This window comes from Poecilia reticulata, linkage group LG23 (genome assembly GCF_000633615.1).
Source record: "Poecilia reticulata strain Guanapo linkage group LG23, Guppy_female_1.0+MT, whole genome shotgun sequence".
NCBI lineage: Eukaryota > Metazoa > Chordata > Actinopteri > Cyprinodontiformes > Poeciliidae > Poecilia > Poecilia reticulata.
Genome location: NC_024353.1, coordinates 9504364 through 9524572, shown reverse-complemented (window position 1 = coordinate 9524572; position 20209 = coordinate 9504364). Strand labels below are relative to the sequence as shown.

Genomic DNA, 20209 nt, shown 5'->3' with positions numbered 1-20209 from the left:
GGGGGAAGTATATTTGAATGACGGATTTTGAAATGTACAAAAACTTCACTTTTTCCGCTTTGCTTTGGTCCTAAGAAGAAAATATTATTCATTTATGAAAGTTTTCATTTGGATGTTTTTAACCAGAGATTCATAGGATTTCTTCTAAACTCTGAATCATTCTAGGGTGTTAAGAAGCTCAGTGTTAACTGGCTTAATCGGACAGAACCAAAGACATGGTACGTATAAATAGATCAGATATCGGACCGAAAATGTTTGAACAGCAGACAAAAAAAAAAAAAAACTTTTTGAAAGACTTTCATCAAGCATGGAAAGCTACAGCTCTAAATCACTTTGAGAGGTAACAAGAAAATACGATGCTTAGGAAGGAAAAATACAAAAGAAATGAGGAGTAACAGTTCAGTTGATGTCAGGTTAAAAACTTTTTTTTTTTTTGCAAGACCCTGAATTTGGATCAAAAGTATTCATACACTGTTTTGGTTAAGTTTGTATTAAAAATGAGCTGAAGATGGAAGCTTAGAAATAGAAAAAGGATGGAAGAGTACAAATGCATGCCATGGCGAAACAGGGTAGTGGCAGCATGATACTGTGGGGATGCTTTAATCCACAAGAGACAGGGAAGTGCTCCTATTAAAAGGCTCAATCCAAGTCCAGACTCAAATCTAGTACAGAAACTGTAGCTAAATTAAAAAAAAAAATTTTTTTCCTCACCCTGACACACCACTCCCATGGTAAAACACGGTGGTGGCAGCATCATTGTAACAAACAACTACTGTTTCGTCTATTAAATAAAATTCAAAATTCAAATGCAGAGAAGTTTGTTGTTGCAACATGAGAAAATGGGACAAAGCTTAAAGTGCTTGGGATACTCTAACAAAGTGATGAAAAGCAAATAAGAAATATGATTTTTAAAAAAAGTGCATTGTTAAAAGAACATTAACTCATGTCAGTTAGTGTGCAACACAGTGAAAAGATAAAACCGTAGACAAATTAAATACCAACCAAACTTTTTTACGAGCCCAGCAGAGTAAACTGTAGAACCAACTTCAGCACAAAATGTCCCAAATGTTGGTTCAGGAGGTTTTAGCTTCGATCGGGTTGAGCTAAAGCTCCGTTCGTCAGCAACTGAGCCTTCAAACGCCACATTGTGGCAAAACGGAGAGAAAAAGGAAAAAGCAGCCGACCAGTCAGCTGGGTCCACGTTCAGACGACGGAGGTATGATTCTTGAAATGAGATCGACCAAACAGGACGGAAAAAGGGCGAGAAAAGTAGGACAAGAAATAAGTTTTCCTCCCCCCGCCCCTTACTTCAGAAGTCCAGGTGTAGTCGTGTGAATCGCTGCCTTTTAAAACCTTCAAATATAGGTTTCTTCAATTTTAAACCGATTCAGAGAAACGAAACACCGGCAGAGTCTGTTTATGTTTTGTTTTTCTCCTTCATCTTTGTTTTTTTTTTTTTTTAAAAAAAAAAAAAAAAAGAGAAATAAATAAAATAAGGAATCAGAAGGAGTTTTCAGTGTTCGGGATCCGGTTATCGATCCGGTTCATGTTTACGGAGACCGGGTCAGGGCTGCCGGTTGCCGTACATCAAGGGGATGATGAAGACGGAGATGTCGTCTCCGGAGCCCAGCCGCTCGTTGGTGATCCTCCAGCCTCTGTCCCTCAGCACGCCCCGCGCTCGCATCACCAGGTCCTGCGCCGCCATCGTGTACCTACGAGCAGAGTTACCGTTCGGACTCATTTTCGCGTCGGAGAGCCGACAGAGAGGGAAAAAGGGAAAAGCCGAAACCACTTCAGAGGAAGGCGGGATTCCTCACCTGTGCAGGTCGTCGGGGTCGCAGTTGGACAGGAAGGTGCTGACGGCTTCGGCTACCTCCTCGTTGGTCAGGACGTCCCAGAGGCCGTCGGTTCCCATCACCAGGACGTCGTCGGTCCCGTGTTCGTGCTGCGTCAGGTTATATACCTTCACCTGGGGAACGTCGCACGCCTTCGGTCAGTCCGTGTCTTCGAATGATTTCAGATTTCTTTTATCGCAGTAACTTATCGGACACTGGAAGACTCACTCATTGCTGCCTCAGTCCGCATCCCCGACGGTTCCCGTCAAATAAATCGAGTTAAAGCGATGTCGTTTTTGTGCGATTGCAATTTGAAAGCCACATTTTAAATCGACCGAGTTGTCCAAGAACTTTTCATTTGTAATTAATGGCCTACTGTTACCCCCAAAGATATAAAAATAGGGCTCCCACACATTAGTGTGCTATTTATGAAAAAAATGTAAAATATAACTTAAAGGAGTTTGTGTAGAGAGCAAACTTTACATAAACCCCATACTAAGAGTAAAAATGCAAAAAAGAATGGACAGAAAGAGAGAAGGAAAGAAAGGACACATAGGAGGGAAGGGATTAAGGAAGAACATGAAGGAAGGAAACAAGAAATTAATAGAATGAGAACAGAACGATTAAGGAAAAAATTAAAAGGTACCAAAGATAATGAGAACGATATGAAGGAAACATAGATGGGAAGAAGGAATTACATAAGGAAGAGAAGGAAGGAATAACCCCAGGGAGGGAGGATGGATTGGAGAAAAAGAAAAGACGGATGAATCAGTGGAAGATAAAAATGAGATGCTCTAAACTCGTGCCAAAAACAAGTAAATTGTATGTTTATTTGTTTGCTTTTGTCTCGTTTCTTATACAAACTAACTCCCTGTGTGCCCTGTCCTCCACACGCCGCTTTGTTCTGGATGTTTTCATGACTTAAGGAATTGAACGGCGTTATCGCAGCTTCCTGATACAAACAACACACAGGAGGCTTCGCTGAGCGCCGCGTTAGCGAGCAGAGGAGGAGGAGGAGGAGAAGGCAGGAGGTTTGACGTGAACCCGCCGTGAACCCTGATGATAATGAATTAAAGATCAAGCGCAGAACTCAGAGAGGGGAAAAAAAAAAACTCTATAAGATGAACTACTTCGGGAGATGAAAGCGCTTTGAATCCAGTGCCAGACGGTTCAGACAGGTGAGTTCAAGTTTTCCGGCAGCAGAGAAGCAGCGTGATGAGCGTGGCGCATATACGGCGAGACATGAAATAAATATATAGCTCCGCACGAGCAATTGGAGCAAGAGCAGCATGGACGAGTGAGCAGAGATGGAAAATCTGATGTCTGGAAGCAGATTCAGCTTCTCAGAAATCTTCTTTTCCTCCTTTTTTTTTAATCATTTGGAGTTAAATAACGGAGAGGTGTTCGCTCTGACCTCAGGAATGCAGGACAGGAACGGCTTGATGTAAATGTTGGAGTCGTGAACTTTGAGGTCGTGGTCACCGAGCCCCCGGGTCACACCGATGGTCGCCAGGACCCGCGCCTGATGAACAAAACACGAGAATGGAGAATGGTCGACTTTAGGCGCCCAGATTTATACCCCGATCATGTGAAATGTGGAAGCTCCGGGCATTTAAATATGAAAAATAAAACATGTGCAAGTCTAACATCTGCTTCCGAAGCCCTGGATCGACTCCTCTGTGATGTGCTGACATCTTCTTTTGAAAATAGCAGCTTTTTATTGGAAGTGAGGCAAACTGGTTCATGCAACGTTTGCACTGAAGAGGTGACTGAGTTCATGTCTGCGGCGTCTAAAACTCGGCGTTAAAACCTCTTCCTGCGTCAAAAGTTCTGAAACGCAGCCTTGGGTTATTGAATTAAGTGCCAGAACGTTCCAAGATGGAAAATTGTACAATCTTTGAATATGAATCAACTATATTTGAGAAAAAAAAATTATTGTACGATCAAGTTTGGATCATCTGATGATGTTTGTTTTTATATTTACCCCAATTTCTTTAAATTTCAAATCAAACTAGATCATATTTTCTTAACCGCAACCCTACTGTGCTTGTTGATTCATACCTGGTTAAAATGACTTAAGAGGGATAAAATGTGTGGAGATTAGAATAGTATAGTTTTGACCATAACAGACTTTTAGCAGCTGTTAACAGCCCAAGTTTTCAAAAATATATATTTTATTGGTCTGATGTAATATACTAATGTTAAATGATTTGTTTTTTATTAGGCAGAAAATCATCGTGACCAAGAGAAGTAAAGTTGTTAAACCATCCGTCTTTGTCTAATTAATCTATCTAATGTGATGGAGTTACTGAAAAGCATACATTTGCAAAAACAGTCACATTTTTTGAACGGATCGGCATCTAAAACATTCAAGAGAAAAGGCAACTGGAAAAGCTGAAATATCTGGGTGCTAGACGCTACTTGGCTCGGTGTTGGCCGGCGTTTAATAAAAGTGAGGGAGTGGTTTGCATGCCACACTTTCCAGATTTTTACTTATTAAAAAAGGAGGAACTCGGCAGAGAATTTTGCCTCCACCTAACAATTATTACTACCTCGTGCACGTTGGCCGTAAAAACACAAAGGGTAAAGAACCAGTTCAGACCAGTTACCTTTTTGCCTTCGCCGTAAATAAGAGGAAACTTGAGATCTTCATCCTCAACAGTCTTGTATGCCCTTGAAGATAATAAAAAAAGACTTTTGAGTAAAGCATAACCTGCCATCCTTCATTAATGGAAGGTCATCAAATACACAACAATACGGTTCAAAATTGAATTAATTTAAAGGCAAAGACATAAAGGATGACTTATGATGTCTGAAATCAATGTGATTTCAGACAAGTAGAATTCTGATAAACATTTGAGACTAATTGATATATTGGTTATAAATTATTATAAGTTGACATAGCTAAGTTATGACCAAGTGTAATGATGTAGAGACGTAGCTAACTTATTGTAAAAACGAAGTAAGATGATTAACTAAAAATTAACATCAAACAAATGAGGTCAGCTGCACCAAAAGACCAAAATCTACTTTTTAAAATATTAGCAACATGCCAGGAACAGCAGTCCTTTAAACAGATGACAGAGTCATTTAATAAACATTAGCTGGTGAACTGAAAGTATTCAACAAAAAGATAGAAACCGCTTTTTTTTGGTTTGTTTTCAAGCTAATAAAAAAGAGCTAACAGCATCAAGGAATATTATTTACAATATAGCATTTCTGCTATGACTAGTCTTTTAAATAGGAGCCAACTAAAAATTAGCAACATAAACATTTAAAACTAGCGACTAACTTTTACAAAAAAGGGTAAATTAATTGTTCAAATAGGTAGACTAAAAACAAAACAAAAATATTTCATGCATGTACAAATGCTAGCAGAGCATTTAAAGGAAAAAGTAGCATTTGACGTTTTTCATGCTAGCCCAAAGCTAACCCCCAGCTGTCTGAACATGAGACACCTTTTTTTTTACACGCGATTTCAAGTTTGTCAGTCCTCTATTTTTTTTAAAAAATGCATTCATTTTCTACACCTTTTTGAATTAAAAATGAACCAAAATGTCTTCAAAATGTGACTTTAAAATCTGTAAATCTTGTCCAGTTTAGCCTAAACAAAACTGATTAACTCACTTAATACATCACTTTAGATGTTTATTTAGACTTCTATGTTTAGATCAGGTACTTGAAAAAGGATATAAATTACAGGCCTTCTAGGGAAAGGTATGAATAAAAAGTTTTACTATAATTTTTGTCTGACAGCAATAAAATAACAAAGAAAATGAAATATTATTCCAGCTTTTTTGAGCATAAATTAATTCCTGGCTACAGCTATGGCCTCAACAAACAAATATTTTGCAATTATCAGACATGCGTCACAACAACTTTTACTTTGGTTAGTGCAAATATGCTGCTAATGATATTTCCCATGCTCATTTTATACAAAAAAGTGAATAGATTGTTACATTAGGGCTTGCTTTTTTTTTGGTCAGATTGTCAACAACTGCAACAAAGATCAGAGGAATTTACTAAAATTAATACAAATGAGACTAAATCCAGTTTCCCTGTAAAAAACAAAACAAAAAACATTCGTTTGCAGAAAAAAACAACACTGAGAACAAGAGGCCGGGAGAGTATGAAGCGTTCAAAGCACAAATTCAAAGAGCAAATCTGAAAAAAACACATTTAATACTTTGATGTCGGCTTCAAAAACCTCGTAGCCGCCTTGCTGATGTGCTTCAGCCGACGAGATCAGATTTGGCACCAAAAGTCAGAGGAAAACATTAACAACTTCAAACGGCTTCACATCCACCCAGAGTTCCCTCCCTCTGTCAGACTGTGCCTCTGTCTGGCCATTAGTCTTTCTTCGACGCAAGCGGTGAACTTTTCCTAACCTCCCCGCACCCAAAGCAGCAGATTCTGTCTGTCTCTCTTCTTTTTGTGCCTTTCAGCAGGAAAGATGTGAAACGCCAGCATCAGCAGTCCTCCCACCCCTTCTCGTTCAGCCTCTCGTCACACTCTGAATTGTCTTCCCAGTCTTTAAAATAATCCCCTAGCGTAATCCCGCTCTCGATAATAACACATCTTGCTTTAAATGCATTGGTCTCTGCCGCATGGACCGTATGGAACGGCATAAGAAAAAGAAAAAGTCATAACCTGAAAGAACTCCAACTTGTTCTAAGGGGGTGATGCAAATCTTAGCCCAAACATGCAACACTTGCACTGCTCAGAGTTTACTCCTCATTACGGAGAGGAGCTAGCTTGAAAATGGCAGCACTCTGCAGAGCCTCGTGTTAGCTGCTCTGCGACGGAGGAAACTCACCATCCGTTCATGGTGAAGTCCCTGTAGAGCATCCTCTTGCCCACCTCCTTCCTCTGAACTCTACGGGGGAACTCCAGGTGCGTGAACTCGTTCCCCAACAGCTGCGGCTGCATGTAGCCCTGCGGGACGGACAACGAGTCAGTCGGAGAAGCTTCATCCGCACTTTTAAGCAACTCAGATTGTCTCTCTTTAAACTTTTTCCACATTTTGTCGACCACAAAGTATTTCATGTGACAGACTAACAAAAAAGAAGTGCAAAGGAAATTCCTGAAAGTTTTTGAAAAGCACAGTGTGCATTTCTTAACCCACGTCTCCCTCGATGCCCCTAAATAAAATCCAGAAAAAAATAATACAACACATGAACCTTTATTCCCAAAGTGGGAAATGTGGATGTTGCAGGAGACATAAAAAAATATGCTCACAAAAAAATTATAAACAAAATTAATAAAAATCAATGTATGCATAATATGACGAAAATTTAATTTCTGCTTAAGTTTAAAATAATTTAACACTACAAGGTTGTGCAAAAAAAAAGTAAACAGAGGTCTCACCAAATCCACTGTGAGACATGGTGGTGGGCAGGATCATGCTTTGGAATTTTTTTTTATATAAGAAGAACCTTAAAAGTGTAGTATGGATTTATATACATTCACTCTGATGCCCCAAAATAAAATCCGGGCTAACCATCTGGAAATTTCAGGAGAAAACATACGAGACTTTTTCCTTTCCCTTTCCAAATAATGCACTACTTCCCCATAAAATACATTAAAAGTTTGTGACTGCAATGTGACAATGTGTGGAAACGGTGAAGGGTTGTGGACACACTGAATTGACCAAGTATAACAAAATATTCTATGTGTTCTGAAAAGAAGAATAAAGTACAAAAACAAAACTGTCCAACCAGGAACTGGAGTCGCTGCCGTTCTGACTCTGGGGTGAACTCCGTCGACATGGAAACGATCTCGTTGTCTCTAATGATGATGGCCCTGCAGGACGTGGCGTGGAAGTTTTGCAATGAGAAATGACAGAAGCTTCTCAGTCTTCACATTTCACTTTGACTTCACATCTGAGACGTACCTGCTGTCGCCTGCGTTCCCGACGTACAGCTTCCCCAGCAGGTAAACCACGGTGAGTGCCGTGCATCCGCCGCTGATGCTGTACACTTGTTTCTCCCTCTCGATCTGGGCGTCCTGAGGAAAAGGAAACCAGCGGACGGTTTGATGACACACAGCGTAAGAAGACAATCAGAAAATCTCCAACGTCCAACCAAGCTCATGTAGACAGCAGAGGGAAACTTCTTTTTATTTTTGCCAGAATAAACCTAATATTTGATTCAAAATGTCCTGGAATTTCAAAGAGTTTGCTGCCACAAAGTTTCCAGAATCATCTTTTGTTTCACAATAGATCCAACAGATGAGTTTGTTGCTAAAAATAACTAAATGTAACCAAATTAGCTAAACTGACATGGCAGGACAGAAAAGCCTTTTCCTCTGTATAATATTGTCAAATTTATGTGAGTGGTAATTTTCTTCAACAGCAACATAAATAATTCAGATATTATACTTTATAAAGGCTCCCATTTTAAATATAAGAGCTTCTTTTCACTGTAAGAATAGCAGAAAAGGGGATTAGCTTACAAGAAGCTTCACGTCGATTTTATTTTCTGAGCAGCAGCTTGCAAAGCCTACTACTGCCATCTAGTGGACATACAGCAGAAATGCACCCCACCGTCTTTAAAACTAAACAAAACAAAACAAAAAACTCAACCTCTAAAAACGAAACTCTCTAATCGTTGTTTTAATGAGAAAATAAATATTTGAAACATTTGGAAAATCCCTTTTCCATGGGAAGAAAAGTGAGTGACACAGTACCAGTAATAGAAACATGAGACAACTCATGTTTGGGGTTTGCTTCTTACTCATAACTTTGAATACCATCACGAATAAAGACTGGTATCAAAATTTCCAGCAAGGCTAACTTTTCCCAAAACCCGGGGATGTTTATGTGAATTTTCTCGCTTGATAGCACAATGCGTCACAAAACGAAACGGATACTAAAATATCAAAAGCCGCAGGGGCCATACTCAGGAAGAGAGGAGATACAAGAGAAAGTCAACACACTGACTTTTCAGATGACTAAAAAAACAGGGAGGGGTCACCGGAGTTCAGGGCTTTGAGATCAATTTAAAAAATAAAAAAGTGATGATGAAGAAGTGTCGGTCAAAACTGTAAATGAACTGGCAAAATCAAACTTTTAATTTTCTTTCGAAACTGCAACAAGAGCTTTAATTCAAGCTAGGGAGCGGTATTTATCATGTTGCTGATCATCTAAATACATTGTTTAGAAGGTTTTGATTCAGTGTTGTCACAATAAAGTCCAATTACTCATGCTGAAAACCCCTAAAACTCTTCGTATTGTCGGAGATGATCATTTTTTTAAATATTTTTCGAAACTGATGATTTGATAAATATCAGTAAACCTGAAAATATGATTAAATACAGCTAAAGTGTGTATTTTAGGGACACAAATCACAACTGTTGATGTGACTGGTGTACTAAAGAAGAGTATTATAAATGGGAATGAGTTTTTAGAGCATGATTTGTGTTTGTGTGGCTATTGTTGCTGTTCCATGCAATCACAGCCATACAGTTACCAAAACAACAGTAATAAACAGTTCGTATCGTCGCTTTTTATCGACGATAATATCAGGATAGAACTTGAAGTCCATATTTCCAATAATTTGAATGCCTCCTAAGTCTCGTCCTCTATCACGCACCATCTCCTTGAAGGCGTTCTCCATCGCTCCGATCACCAGGCTCTCGTGTTGGACCCTCTTCTCCATGTAGAAGCGCGGCGGAGGCGGGGTGCTGCTCGGCGAGCTCGGGGCGCCGGCGGCCCCCCGCAGCGAGGCAGCCCGCGTCAGGGAGCGGTGCGGCCCCGGGGCGTTTCCCTGCAGGTAGGGGCTGCTGTCGGGCTCCTCGCCCAGCACGGTGGGGGGCGGCGTGTGGAGGTTGCGCAGGATCTCGATGACGGCTTGAAGCTGGCAGGCGATGTGGTGCTGCAGCAGGCGAGAGGCGACGACCGCCGCGCCTGAGCCGGCGTGACCGTCGAACAAAGCCCAGTAGTGGAAAACCAGCCCTTCGCTCTCCTGCAGATGAAACATGGACATGTAAAACTTTGTGTGATGGAAGCCTAAAAAAATAACTCACCATTCCTATAATGACATACAGTGGAGAAACATGAACATGAAAGGCCAGGCACCTATCGTATTGGATCGTTTACATTTCATAGGAATTTTGAATTATTGTTGCCACAAGAATTTCCAGTTAACTATGTTTCAAAGTCCACTAAACTGTCCATATCGTGGCTAACTTTGCTATTTTCCCTGCTGTTTGTTCAATGAAAGCATCAATAAATATCAATAAATTTGAAAATAAAGGTACCTTGTGGTTATATCTAAATATTACACCCTATGTTTCAAGCCAGCTATAAACTTTCCCATGATGAAGGAGCTGGCAGAGAAAATGTAACAAGATCATGTGCAAAACTCAGAGAATAACACCAAAACTCTTGCAAAAGGGTGACGAAAAGGGAGGTTCTACTAAACACTGATTTATAAACGATCATAACCTTTTTATGATTTATTATTATTCAAAAAATGTTGAAAACATTGCCTCATTTCTCTTCCAACTCAAAATTCAGCCCCATTTGAAACCACATCAAAATACAAAGCAGTCTGTGATTGTGAAGTGACAAGCAACGTTTCCAACACACTTTCAGCAGGTAAATGGGACAAAATCATACCAGTAAACGTGAGCTTGTATATTTATATGTGTTAATATTTTGCATTATAAGATTTTACATTCGTGCAAAAGAAAAAGAGCAGCATAAACCATCAGCTGGATCTGTTTCCTCCAACAATGACTCTGAAGCAGCAGGTTTTGCTGCAGATGTTGGAAGGAATGCAATGATGTGCATAACGGCAACGTTAACGCAGAATTCCTCTAGGCTTTGCTGCTAATCTCCCTATAATGTTATCGTTAGCAGCGTTGGAGGAGGTTGTAAGCGATGACTAATACTAGCTGGCTGGCGTTGCTGTGCATGGAGACCCGCCATGACTCATGCTTGCCAGCAGTGAGGGAGCCGGCGAGGTCAAACCTCCATGAAGGAGCTGTTATCATTTCTGCTCAGCGTTATCGGGCCGTCGCAGAACGGAGGACCGTTTTTATTTCCGTTTGTGATTTCAGGGGTGAAGCAGGGCATAGATGTTTGTGTTTTATCTCTGTTTGGATGAATCCTTGACACCCACATCTCTGTTATTCCTATTACAAAGTGGGATTCGGGAAACGCCGCTAATCCATCACAGTTTGGTTGACCGAATATCTGGAGAAGGTCAATGAACTTAGTCGCCTGCATTCCATCCCTTAGACTGGTTAAATGATAACTAAACTTTTAAGTGCTATAACTAAAATATGACGATTCATTTATGTGATCAAAACATTTTTTTTTAGAATATCAGAGTTTACTGTACTGTTGCACTTTGCTCGATTTTCAAAAACCGCAACTATGTTCGTGTCATTTGAGTCACGCTGCGCACTTTTACTCCCTACAGCAGATGTATGTGAGTGAGAGATTTACAGTACTCTGTCAACTTTTTCTGTAGGTATTGGAACTGCACTGGAATGAGTTAAGAACTGGATTATCAACAAGTCACATCAAAACAGAGAGTAAACACGCTAACGTTAGCCTAGCATTTTAGCAAAACATCGTTAGAAGGAAGAAGAGGTCACTGAATGTCTTGCGTTGCGACAGATAGTTGGCATTTTAGGTGATTTATTGCCGGAAGCAAGTACAAATTTGTATAAAGCACTTTTCACAGACAATGTCACAATGCACTGTGCAACACAAATCAAAGTTATACAAAGTATTTGGTTAAAAGCTGACCCAGATAATCAGGAGGACACAACAGAGATACAACAGGATATCATCGGCGTAGATATGATAAGAAATGTCACAAAAAGATTGAATAACTCTAGCAGGATGAGGAATATTGAAAGAAAAATAATAGGCCAATAACTGAGTCTTGAGGAATCCCACAGACTAGAGGAGCAGAGCAATACGGTATCTTAGAGCAATCAAAATATTAAAGTCAATCATGTCACGCAGACGAAATCAGTGCAACTTCAAGACACTTTTGAGAATTTAAGTGATAGTGACTTAAGGCACAATTTCATCTTTGCGTTACCAAAGAAATATCACAACCACCTTTGAAATACTCGCTAACTCAGTCATTCTGCTTACAGATTTGTTTGAGGTCATATTAAAGGTGCATTTTATGCATCACTAGATGCTTTTTCAATCAATAACGTGGCGTCATGTTAAGTGCCTATAATAACAAACAAGGGAAGCACATTAGAGTGGTATCCGTCTGTCTTTTTTGAAAGAGAACTACATGTTTGTTTGCCTCCATGTTCCTACCTCGCCCATCATGTGTTCCACGCGGAGGCCCAGGGCCTCGCCGTTGGGGAGCGAGTTGCGTCTCTTGGCCGTCGGGGTCTTGCTGGGTGTGGACGGGGGACAGTAGCTCATCGGCCTCCTTCTGGCCACCACCACCTCGCAGCAGGCCTGGTCCTCGTTCAGCGCACTCTTACCAGCATTGATCACCCTGAAAAAAAAAAAAAAAAAAAAGGGGGGGGCATAATGTAGAGAGCTCAGGCGATATTTAACTGCAGGCTAGCCCTCCGCTCTTTCAGAAGGAGTTTGGAACATATTTTAGTATCCGAGTTTGCGCCACAGATCCTAGATGGCTGTTTTATGGATCACAGCAAGGTCACAGCGATTACAACCTCTACATTTATCGGAAGCAGCTGCCTCTGCCGGTTTTATGTTTATAATCTAGATCAAACTGTTAGTTTGTGCTGCTGCTTTGACTAGAAAGCTTTTCTTCATCGCTGCTGCTGAAGCAGCATGCAGCATTTTCACCTGCACAAAAATATGATAAATATTTTTGTGTCTTGCTTAGATTAATGTCTAATATTTGGAACTACACGGCTGTGCCTGAGACTGTCGCAATAACCAATTAATTGCATGATCAATTAAAACGAGGTCAATAATTTCCATCCTGATGATAATAGTTTTTGAAGGGCAATTTTGTTTACAGACTACTTAATCAATTTCATTTATGGTTTCAGTTGTGTTTGGGTTTTTGTTTCCTTTCTGTTTATTGTGTTTGGTCTTTTTTTTAAAAGTTATTTAAAATATCTTCCAGTTTCTGTGTTAAATGTTCTGTAAAAAATGTAGCGTTTATTCATCTTTGAGGGGGAAAACTTGCATTATTGTGCTATTATTAACATATTACTTGAAAATGGTCTTAAAACAACAATGTTACAGTTTATCGCAATAATTTCTGGGACAATTTATCAGTCAGCAAAATTTGTCATTGTGACTGGCCAGCCTCCTGATTTTCTGGATCAGCTTTTAACCAAATACTTTGTATAGCTTTGATACACTTTGTTTAACTAGATATGATTTGCTTATCTGATGATGTGTTTTATGGGAGGAAATGAAGCACGTTGTGTGCCTGACTGTAACAAAGTAGTTAAATATTCCTTAACCTATTCAGAACATAGACAGAGTGCACTCCTGTTGAAGGCACTTCAGGCACTTAGCTTGCTGATATTAGAGAACCGTCATCGGTACAGACAGAGCATCTGCATAGTGTAACATGACACTAAATATTATTATCAGTTAACTTATCACAGTGAGTTATACTTTGTACTTTACACTAAGCACACGTATTCTCTCTAGGATTGTAATACACTGGGGGAAACCCTGTAAGAAAAAAGGCAAAAGGCTTCACACCAAGACTTAAAAAATATATATTTAGCTGAAAGGTAGAAAAAACACAGTCCTTCTAAGTGTTGCATTGCAAAGCATTCCTATAATACACCCTGCATAAATTTGGTTTAGTTACCCTCGGTAAACTTGTTGAAAAGCAGCTCAAAATAGCCAGTTTAATTAGGCTCAAGAAAACAGTGGGAAAAAAAAAAGAAAAAAGGAAGGCCGGTGTGTCTGACAGACGTATCTGGAGGCTGTTGTCAAAGTGCGATTGTGTGAAATTGGTAGGTCTATTAATAGACTCAAACTCTGGGCTGTTTTCTGTTCGGCGGCGTCCGTGTCTGCTCCTCAACCCCAAAGATCTGTTAGCTTCAGATAGAAACAGAGATAACAGGAGGCAGAGGGCATGGAAACCAATAGCACTTGATCAATTTAATTCTGATGTTTAACAGTTTTTCATTCATAGATTGTCTATTTTTAGGTTTAGGTTTGAGTTTTAGGTTTAGGTTTGAGTTTTAGGTTTGATGTGAGTGCAAAGACAAAAAAAAAAGACTAAAAAGACTTGTAACTTGGTGGTGAAGATGGTTACTGTGTTTCTTATGTGGTTGTATCAAAAATGTTGCCAACAATTTAAAGTGGGCGTGGCTACTGCTCTGAAGTACATTCTGTTGATAAAACCGGTGGCCTATCGCTCTTATGGATCCAATATTTAGAGCCACAATAAAATCTCTCTTGGTGTTTTGTCAAACCTTTTAATTATCGTAGTAATTTGTTGTGTCACTCAGAGCATAAAAGCCTTCAGATATGAGAAACTGAGCACAATGACTGAGCTCGGCTGTCAAAACAATATTAGACCAGGCCTTCGGACTTACGTTCTATTATCTGCTGAACACTTTGCACGTCTAAACACTGAGTGCAAAAAGGCTCTTCCCATATACGGTGATGGTATATTATCTCAGCTGTGTTGCACTGAGGCTGCAGCTGGTGCCACTGTTTGCATTGGAAGTGCTCCCACAACTCATTTTGTCCCGAATCCAACATTTGCAGAAAGAATGACTTCAAAGCCCTGCCAATCAAATTTTTTGTTTTACTAAAAAACAACTAGCTTTCCTCCCATTTTCTGCACTGTTGTAAGGGTTGTCATGTTTTTAAGCATCAGATTCTGTGCCAGAGATCAGACGCATAGATGTAAAAGTTATTTTAGGCAAACCAGTAGGCTGTAAGATACAAAAACAACAAATACAGTCCTTAAGAAATTAGGACATCCAGCCAAAGTATGTATGTTCTTTTTTTAAGTAGTAGCAGAAATAAACAATAACAGATTAGAAAAGAAATATTTTAAAATATGCTTCTGGGAAATGATAATAATAAAAAAAACTTAATTAGCGAAACAATCTTAATTTATGCTGTTTAAACTGATTAAATTTACTTCAATAAAAAACAGGGTGCCACTGTGCCAGGTAGTGAGTAATATAGCAATTCCCTCAAACGTACACTATGTGATAGCATTATAAAGCAGCTTCTCCTGAGAACAACTTCAGTTCAGATGAGACGCCGACTTTTAACTTCTTTGTATTTTATTATCCGCTGGAAGGATATTAAAGTCCAATGTGCCTCCAGAGGCAAAATGGCTCCTGTAATGAGAAGAAAAGGGGCTTTAATTACAGATAAACGCTGATCTGAGCTGAACTCATTACCTCCAACAATCCGCTCGAGACCCTCCGTCTCTTTTCTGAGGATTACGGCAAGATGAGCGCGCGATAAATTAAAGAACAGACGGAAAGAAGCTTGGTATTTTAGCACCAAGCAATTTAGGTTATTTCTCAAAGTTAGCAAACTTTGTTGCGTCATGCTACAAAAACATTCTTTTAATACTTGGAAATTACTCCCCAAGATGTTAAAAGTAAGTGCAGGTCAGGAGTTGGCAGCGTTTTGTCTCCCAAGACTCAAGGTGTTAAAGAATAGTGCTCAAGACAAATTTGAAATTAGAGTTCACTACAATAATTTTCTGCCTCTTTTTCTTTTCTTTTTTAAACCACATGGCCATAGTTAATACATAAATCACTTATAATACCAAAATTTATGAAGAAATGCCTTCAAAAATGTTGATTTTTTTTTTTAATGGAAACTGTTATAGCTTCCTGCTGCAGGTAGTTGCAAACCGTCGGAGAAGTTGGACAGGCCAAAACAAAATGAGCATTGCAGTGATCTAGAAGAAAAGTGACAAATGTAAAATAAATGTGAATTCGTTTGTGATGTGCACACAAAATAGAGTCGAGAAATTCCCACATCTGTGGAGGTTTGCAACTCCTCCAGAGTTACCATGGGGCAACTGATTAATAATAGATTTTCTTAATGGATTGCTCTAAATGTAGCTCTGTTTATCTTCTCATTAAGCCTGACCAGGTTAAGTGTCTCTGCTAACAAGCATAATCACGTTTGGAAAGTTATATTTTGGCCTCATCTTTTTTATACGTTTTCATATTTCTCATGTTTTCGTCTTGCCGCTGCTCCATGTAGGCTGTATTTATACATAGCTATCGTATTGTGATATCGCACCGCACCAATGTTTACATTTTTACACGCAGACTTAGGGATATATCCGAACAAAAGACGTTGAATAATGCTGCACACGCACACACCGCACATGACAGATGTTTCATTTGTGCAAATAAATTGCATCTCACTTTTGTAAATGCTGGTAGAAAATGTTTTTTTTTTTTTTTAAATCAATGCAGGTCAGATTCAGAGTTTAGGTAGGTACCAGCAGTCTTTTTTTTTGTACTCTGAATGTTAAGTGTATAACCAGAAAAGAGCAGAGAAAATTTCAGCCCATTATGTTTAATGGTTTTTGAGATTTTGGGTAATATGTGTACCTTGCAACAAACCCACCATTGAAAAGAAAAAGAGGGGTTTTTTGAAAGCCGATCGCTCAAAAATTAAATCAATTTGAAAATTATCTGTAATAACATTCTTTAACTATATATATATAAATAATTTTGCAAAACAAATACACAGTATAAATAGCTTACTTTTAAAGTGAAGGTTCTTTAAAAAATTTCATTTTGAAAAATAAAACAATATTACAATTAACATTGAACATGTCTGCTGTTCAAGGTCAATATTGAACAGCAGACATAGCATTTTTAGGATACCATATTAAAAAAAATATGTTGAAATTAAGCCTCAAAAGCTATTTTTTATTTTTTTGATCTTAACAAGCTAATTTTTTTGTAGGAGTCTGGGACTGTCAAAAATTTATTAGGCTGCAAAAATGCTTCCAAAGCCAAAAACAATTAAAAATAGACAAAACAGAGTATTTTTTTGACCACTCCCTAAATTTGTATTTTTTTGTAGGATTTCAATTAAACCTTAACTACCAGAATATTCAATAATTTTACTGATCTCCAATCCATAACAGGACAGATTTCTGGGGGATGTAGGCAAACAAAAGGTTTTAGACCCCAACCTCTATGCAAGGTTGGTGGCATCAATAACTGCTTAAAAATAAAATCAACGTTGAGTGAAAACTGGATAAAACAGGAAGGGACATATCGCCAGTGTGGTAGTATTTCTGACATTTAAAATAATAAATAATCATAATTGATATCGGCTGATATCGAAGGGTTATGTCCCGATTGTACGGGTTTTTTTTAGCCATATCGTCCAATCCAAACTGATGTTTGCAGGAGAAAAAGCCTCACCAATCTGCACGTGAAAACCCAGCATGTGTTGGGAGGACTGTGGTCCTTTGGATGCGCTGCACCCAGCCAAAGGCTGCGTGCATGTGGGTAACAACAGGTGCAGCCTGGCCCCCTGCAGCTTTACGTTCCCCTGGGGCCTCCAACAGCCAGTGCACAGCTTATATATTGAGTAAGGTTTGCACAAAGAACATGGGAGCCGCTTTGAGGTCAGCTGCATTACTTACTCAGCGTATCCGGTGGCCCACGGTAATCTCCTGGTTTCCTTCAGGATGAGGATGGGCCGGGCTATGTGGTCCGCGGAGCACTCGATTTCATCCGCGGACAGTCCCAGGAAATCAGGTCTCATATAGGGGAATTTCAGCGGCAAATCCGAAGACGAATTCCCGCCCCCACCGGAGCTTCCCCCGGTCATAATCCCACCCATGAACCCGGCCACGGCCGTCTTGACCCGGGTGAGCATGCTGCTGTTGTTGCCGCCGCCGCCGCTGCCGCCACCACCGCCGCCGCGCCGCGCCGCTGTGTCCGTTGGCCGGTGCGCGGCGCCGCGGCTCCCTTTCCCCGGATTCCCCCCCAGCTCGTCCGCGCTGCTGCTCGACAACAGGGCTCGAAAGGAAGCTGTGGCTGCTGGGGGGATGAGGATGAGGAGGAGATGGAGGAAGCTCCTGTGGTAGTTAAGGTCTCATGGATTCAGAGCAGACAACAATCAGCCGCGACCGGGCAGGGCGATGATAATAACAACAACAATAACAGCGACGCTGCTGCTGGTACACCTCCATAAAAAGTCATTGATAACGGCGTGAACGCGGAAATACGGTGGGCGATTAAGGGGTCACGTGACGCATCCATGGATGAGCACTGCAAAAAAAAAAAAAACCCAGCCTGCACCACGTATAAGCTGCAGGCGCTAGTGATTTACTGCAAAAACGCACTATATAACCTACGTTTTGACTCAGCACTTAAAATTGGATTTAATTATTCATAACAGATAAAAAAAAAGCCCTCTTCAGTAGTTGACAATGATAATAAATCCCATTATTTATATTGCCCCATAGCAGTGGGATTTAAATGCGTGTTGAATCCTCTCTGTGGTTAGACTTAAAGGCTATTTTTTGCAGTGCACAGTGAGCAGCTTAAGGGACTTGACAGAAGGTCAAAGGTAAATCAGTCCCTACCAGCCGAGAGATCTGAGATGACTCCCACTGCAGTGGCACTGTAAATATCTGAATTTCTGAGCATTATGGAAACTCCTGCCACTCATCGGATGATCAAAAAAATGTTGGCTGTTCACGTCATAAATACGCGTAAAAAGGATTTTATGAGGCCAGTATAAAACAGCGTGCAATTGTTAGTTGATATAACAGGCTATAGCAATATTTTCCTTCAGAATCCGTTTTTAAATATGACTTTTAGATATTTCTGGCAGTTTTGATGTCATTGTGGACATTTGTGTACAAGACATTGCACTGATTTAGTTAGGTTAAAAATCACTGGTATATATTTATATATATAAAAATGGCGAGAATTAAAATGCTGCCAGTAATTATCAGATTTTTTTTTTCCAGCATAAAGCAGGTAACCTATTCCTCCCAGTATTCACCAGCAAGCTTGTTGAAAGGACAACAAACAAATGAGATACAAGTACTTTTTTTTTTCTAGTTCTTGGGTGTCCCACCCCTTTCTATTGCCGCCCTGGGCAACTGCCCATATAGCCCATATCAAGAATTGCTACCAGTGATTATTAAAGCCAGCTCACACTTTGGGTGGATCCAAGTGACTTAAAAGCAAACATCCATTTGTCAGAGTGATCAGAGCCACAAAACATCTACTCAGAAAATTTCTGTTTGAAATTTAGACTTAGGATCTTATATACCGCAAATATTGAGAAAAGTGAGCATTTTAATGAAATTCCCACATTAGCTTTGGGGATAGAAGCAAAAGACGACCCATTAAGATCCGCCGTATGAACTCCTTCATTAATAGTTAACTTTGATGCAACTGCTTTCAAAAATATTCTTTTTTTTAAGTCAGTATCTGGACGCTACAATATATGACAATTATAAAAGATTCAGGGGTTAAAAAAAACTTTACATTTATAAATACTGTATATTACTGTAAATACTGTATATTCCACACATCTGTACTTTTTGGAGCAGGCACACTTTCTGCAGTACACTCTAATTCCTTTAGAGTGCGCTCTAACATCAAGGTGCAGAGGGAAATTCAACATTAACCTGTCAGGGACAGTCTAGGGGTTTTCACAGCGTGTTTTCAGGAAATGCTTCAAACTCTTCTGCGAAACACTACAATAAAGAGGTCTTCCCTCAACGCTCGAGTCCGTCTGCTATGTTGTCTCAACAATTTATCTCAAGTATCTGGCTCTGAGCCAAATGAACAAAGTTTTATTTTTTGTTTTGTTTTGTCCATTTAATCATGTTTGGAAAAATTGCCAGGCGTGTCTTGCGTGGGCTTTCATCTTCCACGACTTTGACATCATTGTCTTCACTATTATTAGAGCCACATGTGACTGGATTGCGTCTTTTGTCATTGTTTTTTTTTTTTTTCCCCACCCTCTGGGTAATGAAATGGCGAGAATGTAGCAATCTAGATAATCAGTTCTAGTGAAGCTTGTGGAGGAAGCTTGGTATCCATTTATGATCTTAGGCTAAATTTTAAACACAAACAACAGCTTCTGCTCCCACAGGTATTCATCGTGATCCATATTTTTTTTCCATAAACTGATAACATGACTGTTTAATAATCTTTGATTACCCTGAAAGTGTTGGGTGCAATGTGTCACATTTCCTTCCCAGCATCAGGTTCGTGTGAGGGTCATGTCATCTTGTGGTGGTTCCTTTCTCAAGTGCGGGAACATACAGGTTTTGTGAGAGAGTTGGGACATGATGTATTGATGTATTGTACCCATCAAGGAAGGAGGACACCAGGAAGTTCTTTAAAGACACAAGCATTTTTAAAAGAGTTATAGCGAGGACATAAAGTGGTGCGACGCCCAATACGGT

General features: G+C 39.7%; 1 protein-coding gene across 4 annotated transcripts in view; it reads right to left on the bottom strand.

Annotated features, from left to right (window-relative positions):
* Positions 1-1446: 1446 nt before the first annotated feature.
* LOC103459513 (protein phosphatase 1H-like) overlaps positions 1447-20209 on the bottom strand; it is a 136409-nt gene continuing 117646 nt past the window's right edge. For 2 of the 4 annotated variants that reach the window (XM_008401133.2, XM_008401134.2), the window contains exons 5-13: positions 12130-12316; positions 9428-9799; positions 7729-7841; positions 7553-7637; positions 6652-6770; positions 4445-4508; positions 3250-3357; positions 1818-1969; positions 1447-1712 (exon numbers count right to left, since the gene is read on the bottom strand). In XM_008401133.2, the coding sequence (XP_008399355.1) occupies positions 1565-1712; positions 1818-1969; positions 3250-3357; positions 4445-4508; positions 6652-6770; positions 7553-7637; positions 7729-7841; positions 9428-9799; positions 12130-12316 (1348 nt within the window). In that variant the 3' untranslated portion in view covers positions 1447-1564. Of the gene's footprint in view, positions 1713-1817; positions 1970-3249; positions 3358-4444; positions 4509-6651; positions 6771-7552; positions 7638-7728; positions 7842-9427; positions 9800-12129; positions 12317-14982; positions 15123-17416; positions 18037-20209 lie in introns of those variants that run through there. The other 2 variants (XM_008401137.1, XM_008401135.1) reach the window with 2 other exon arrangements.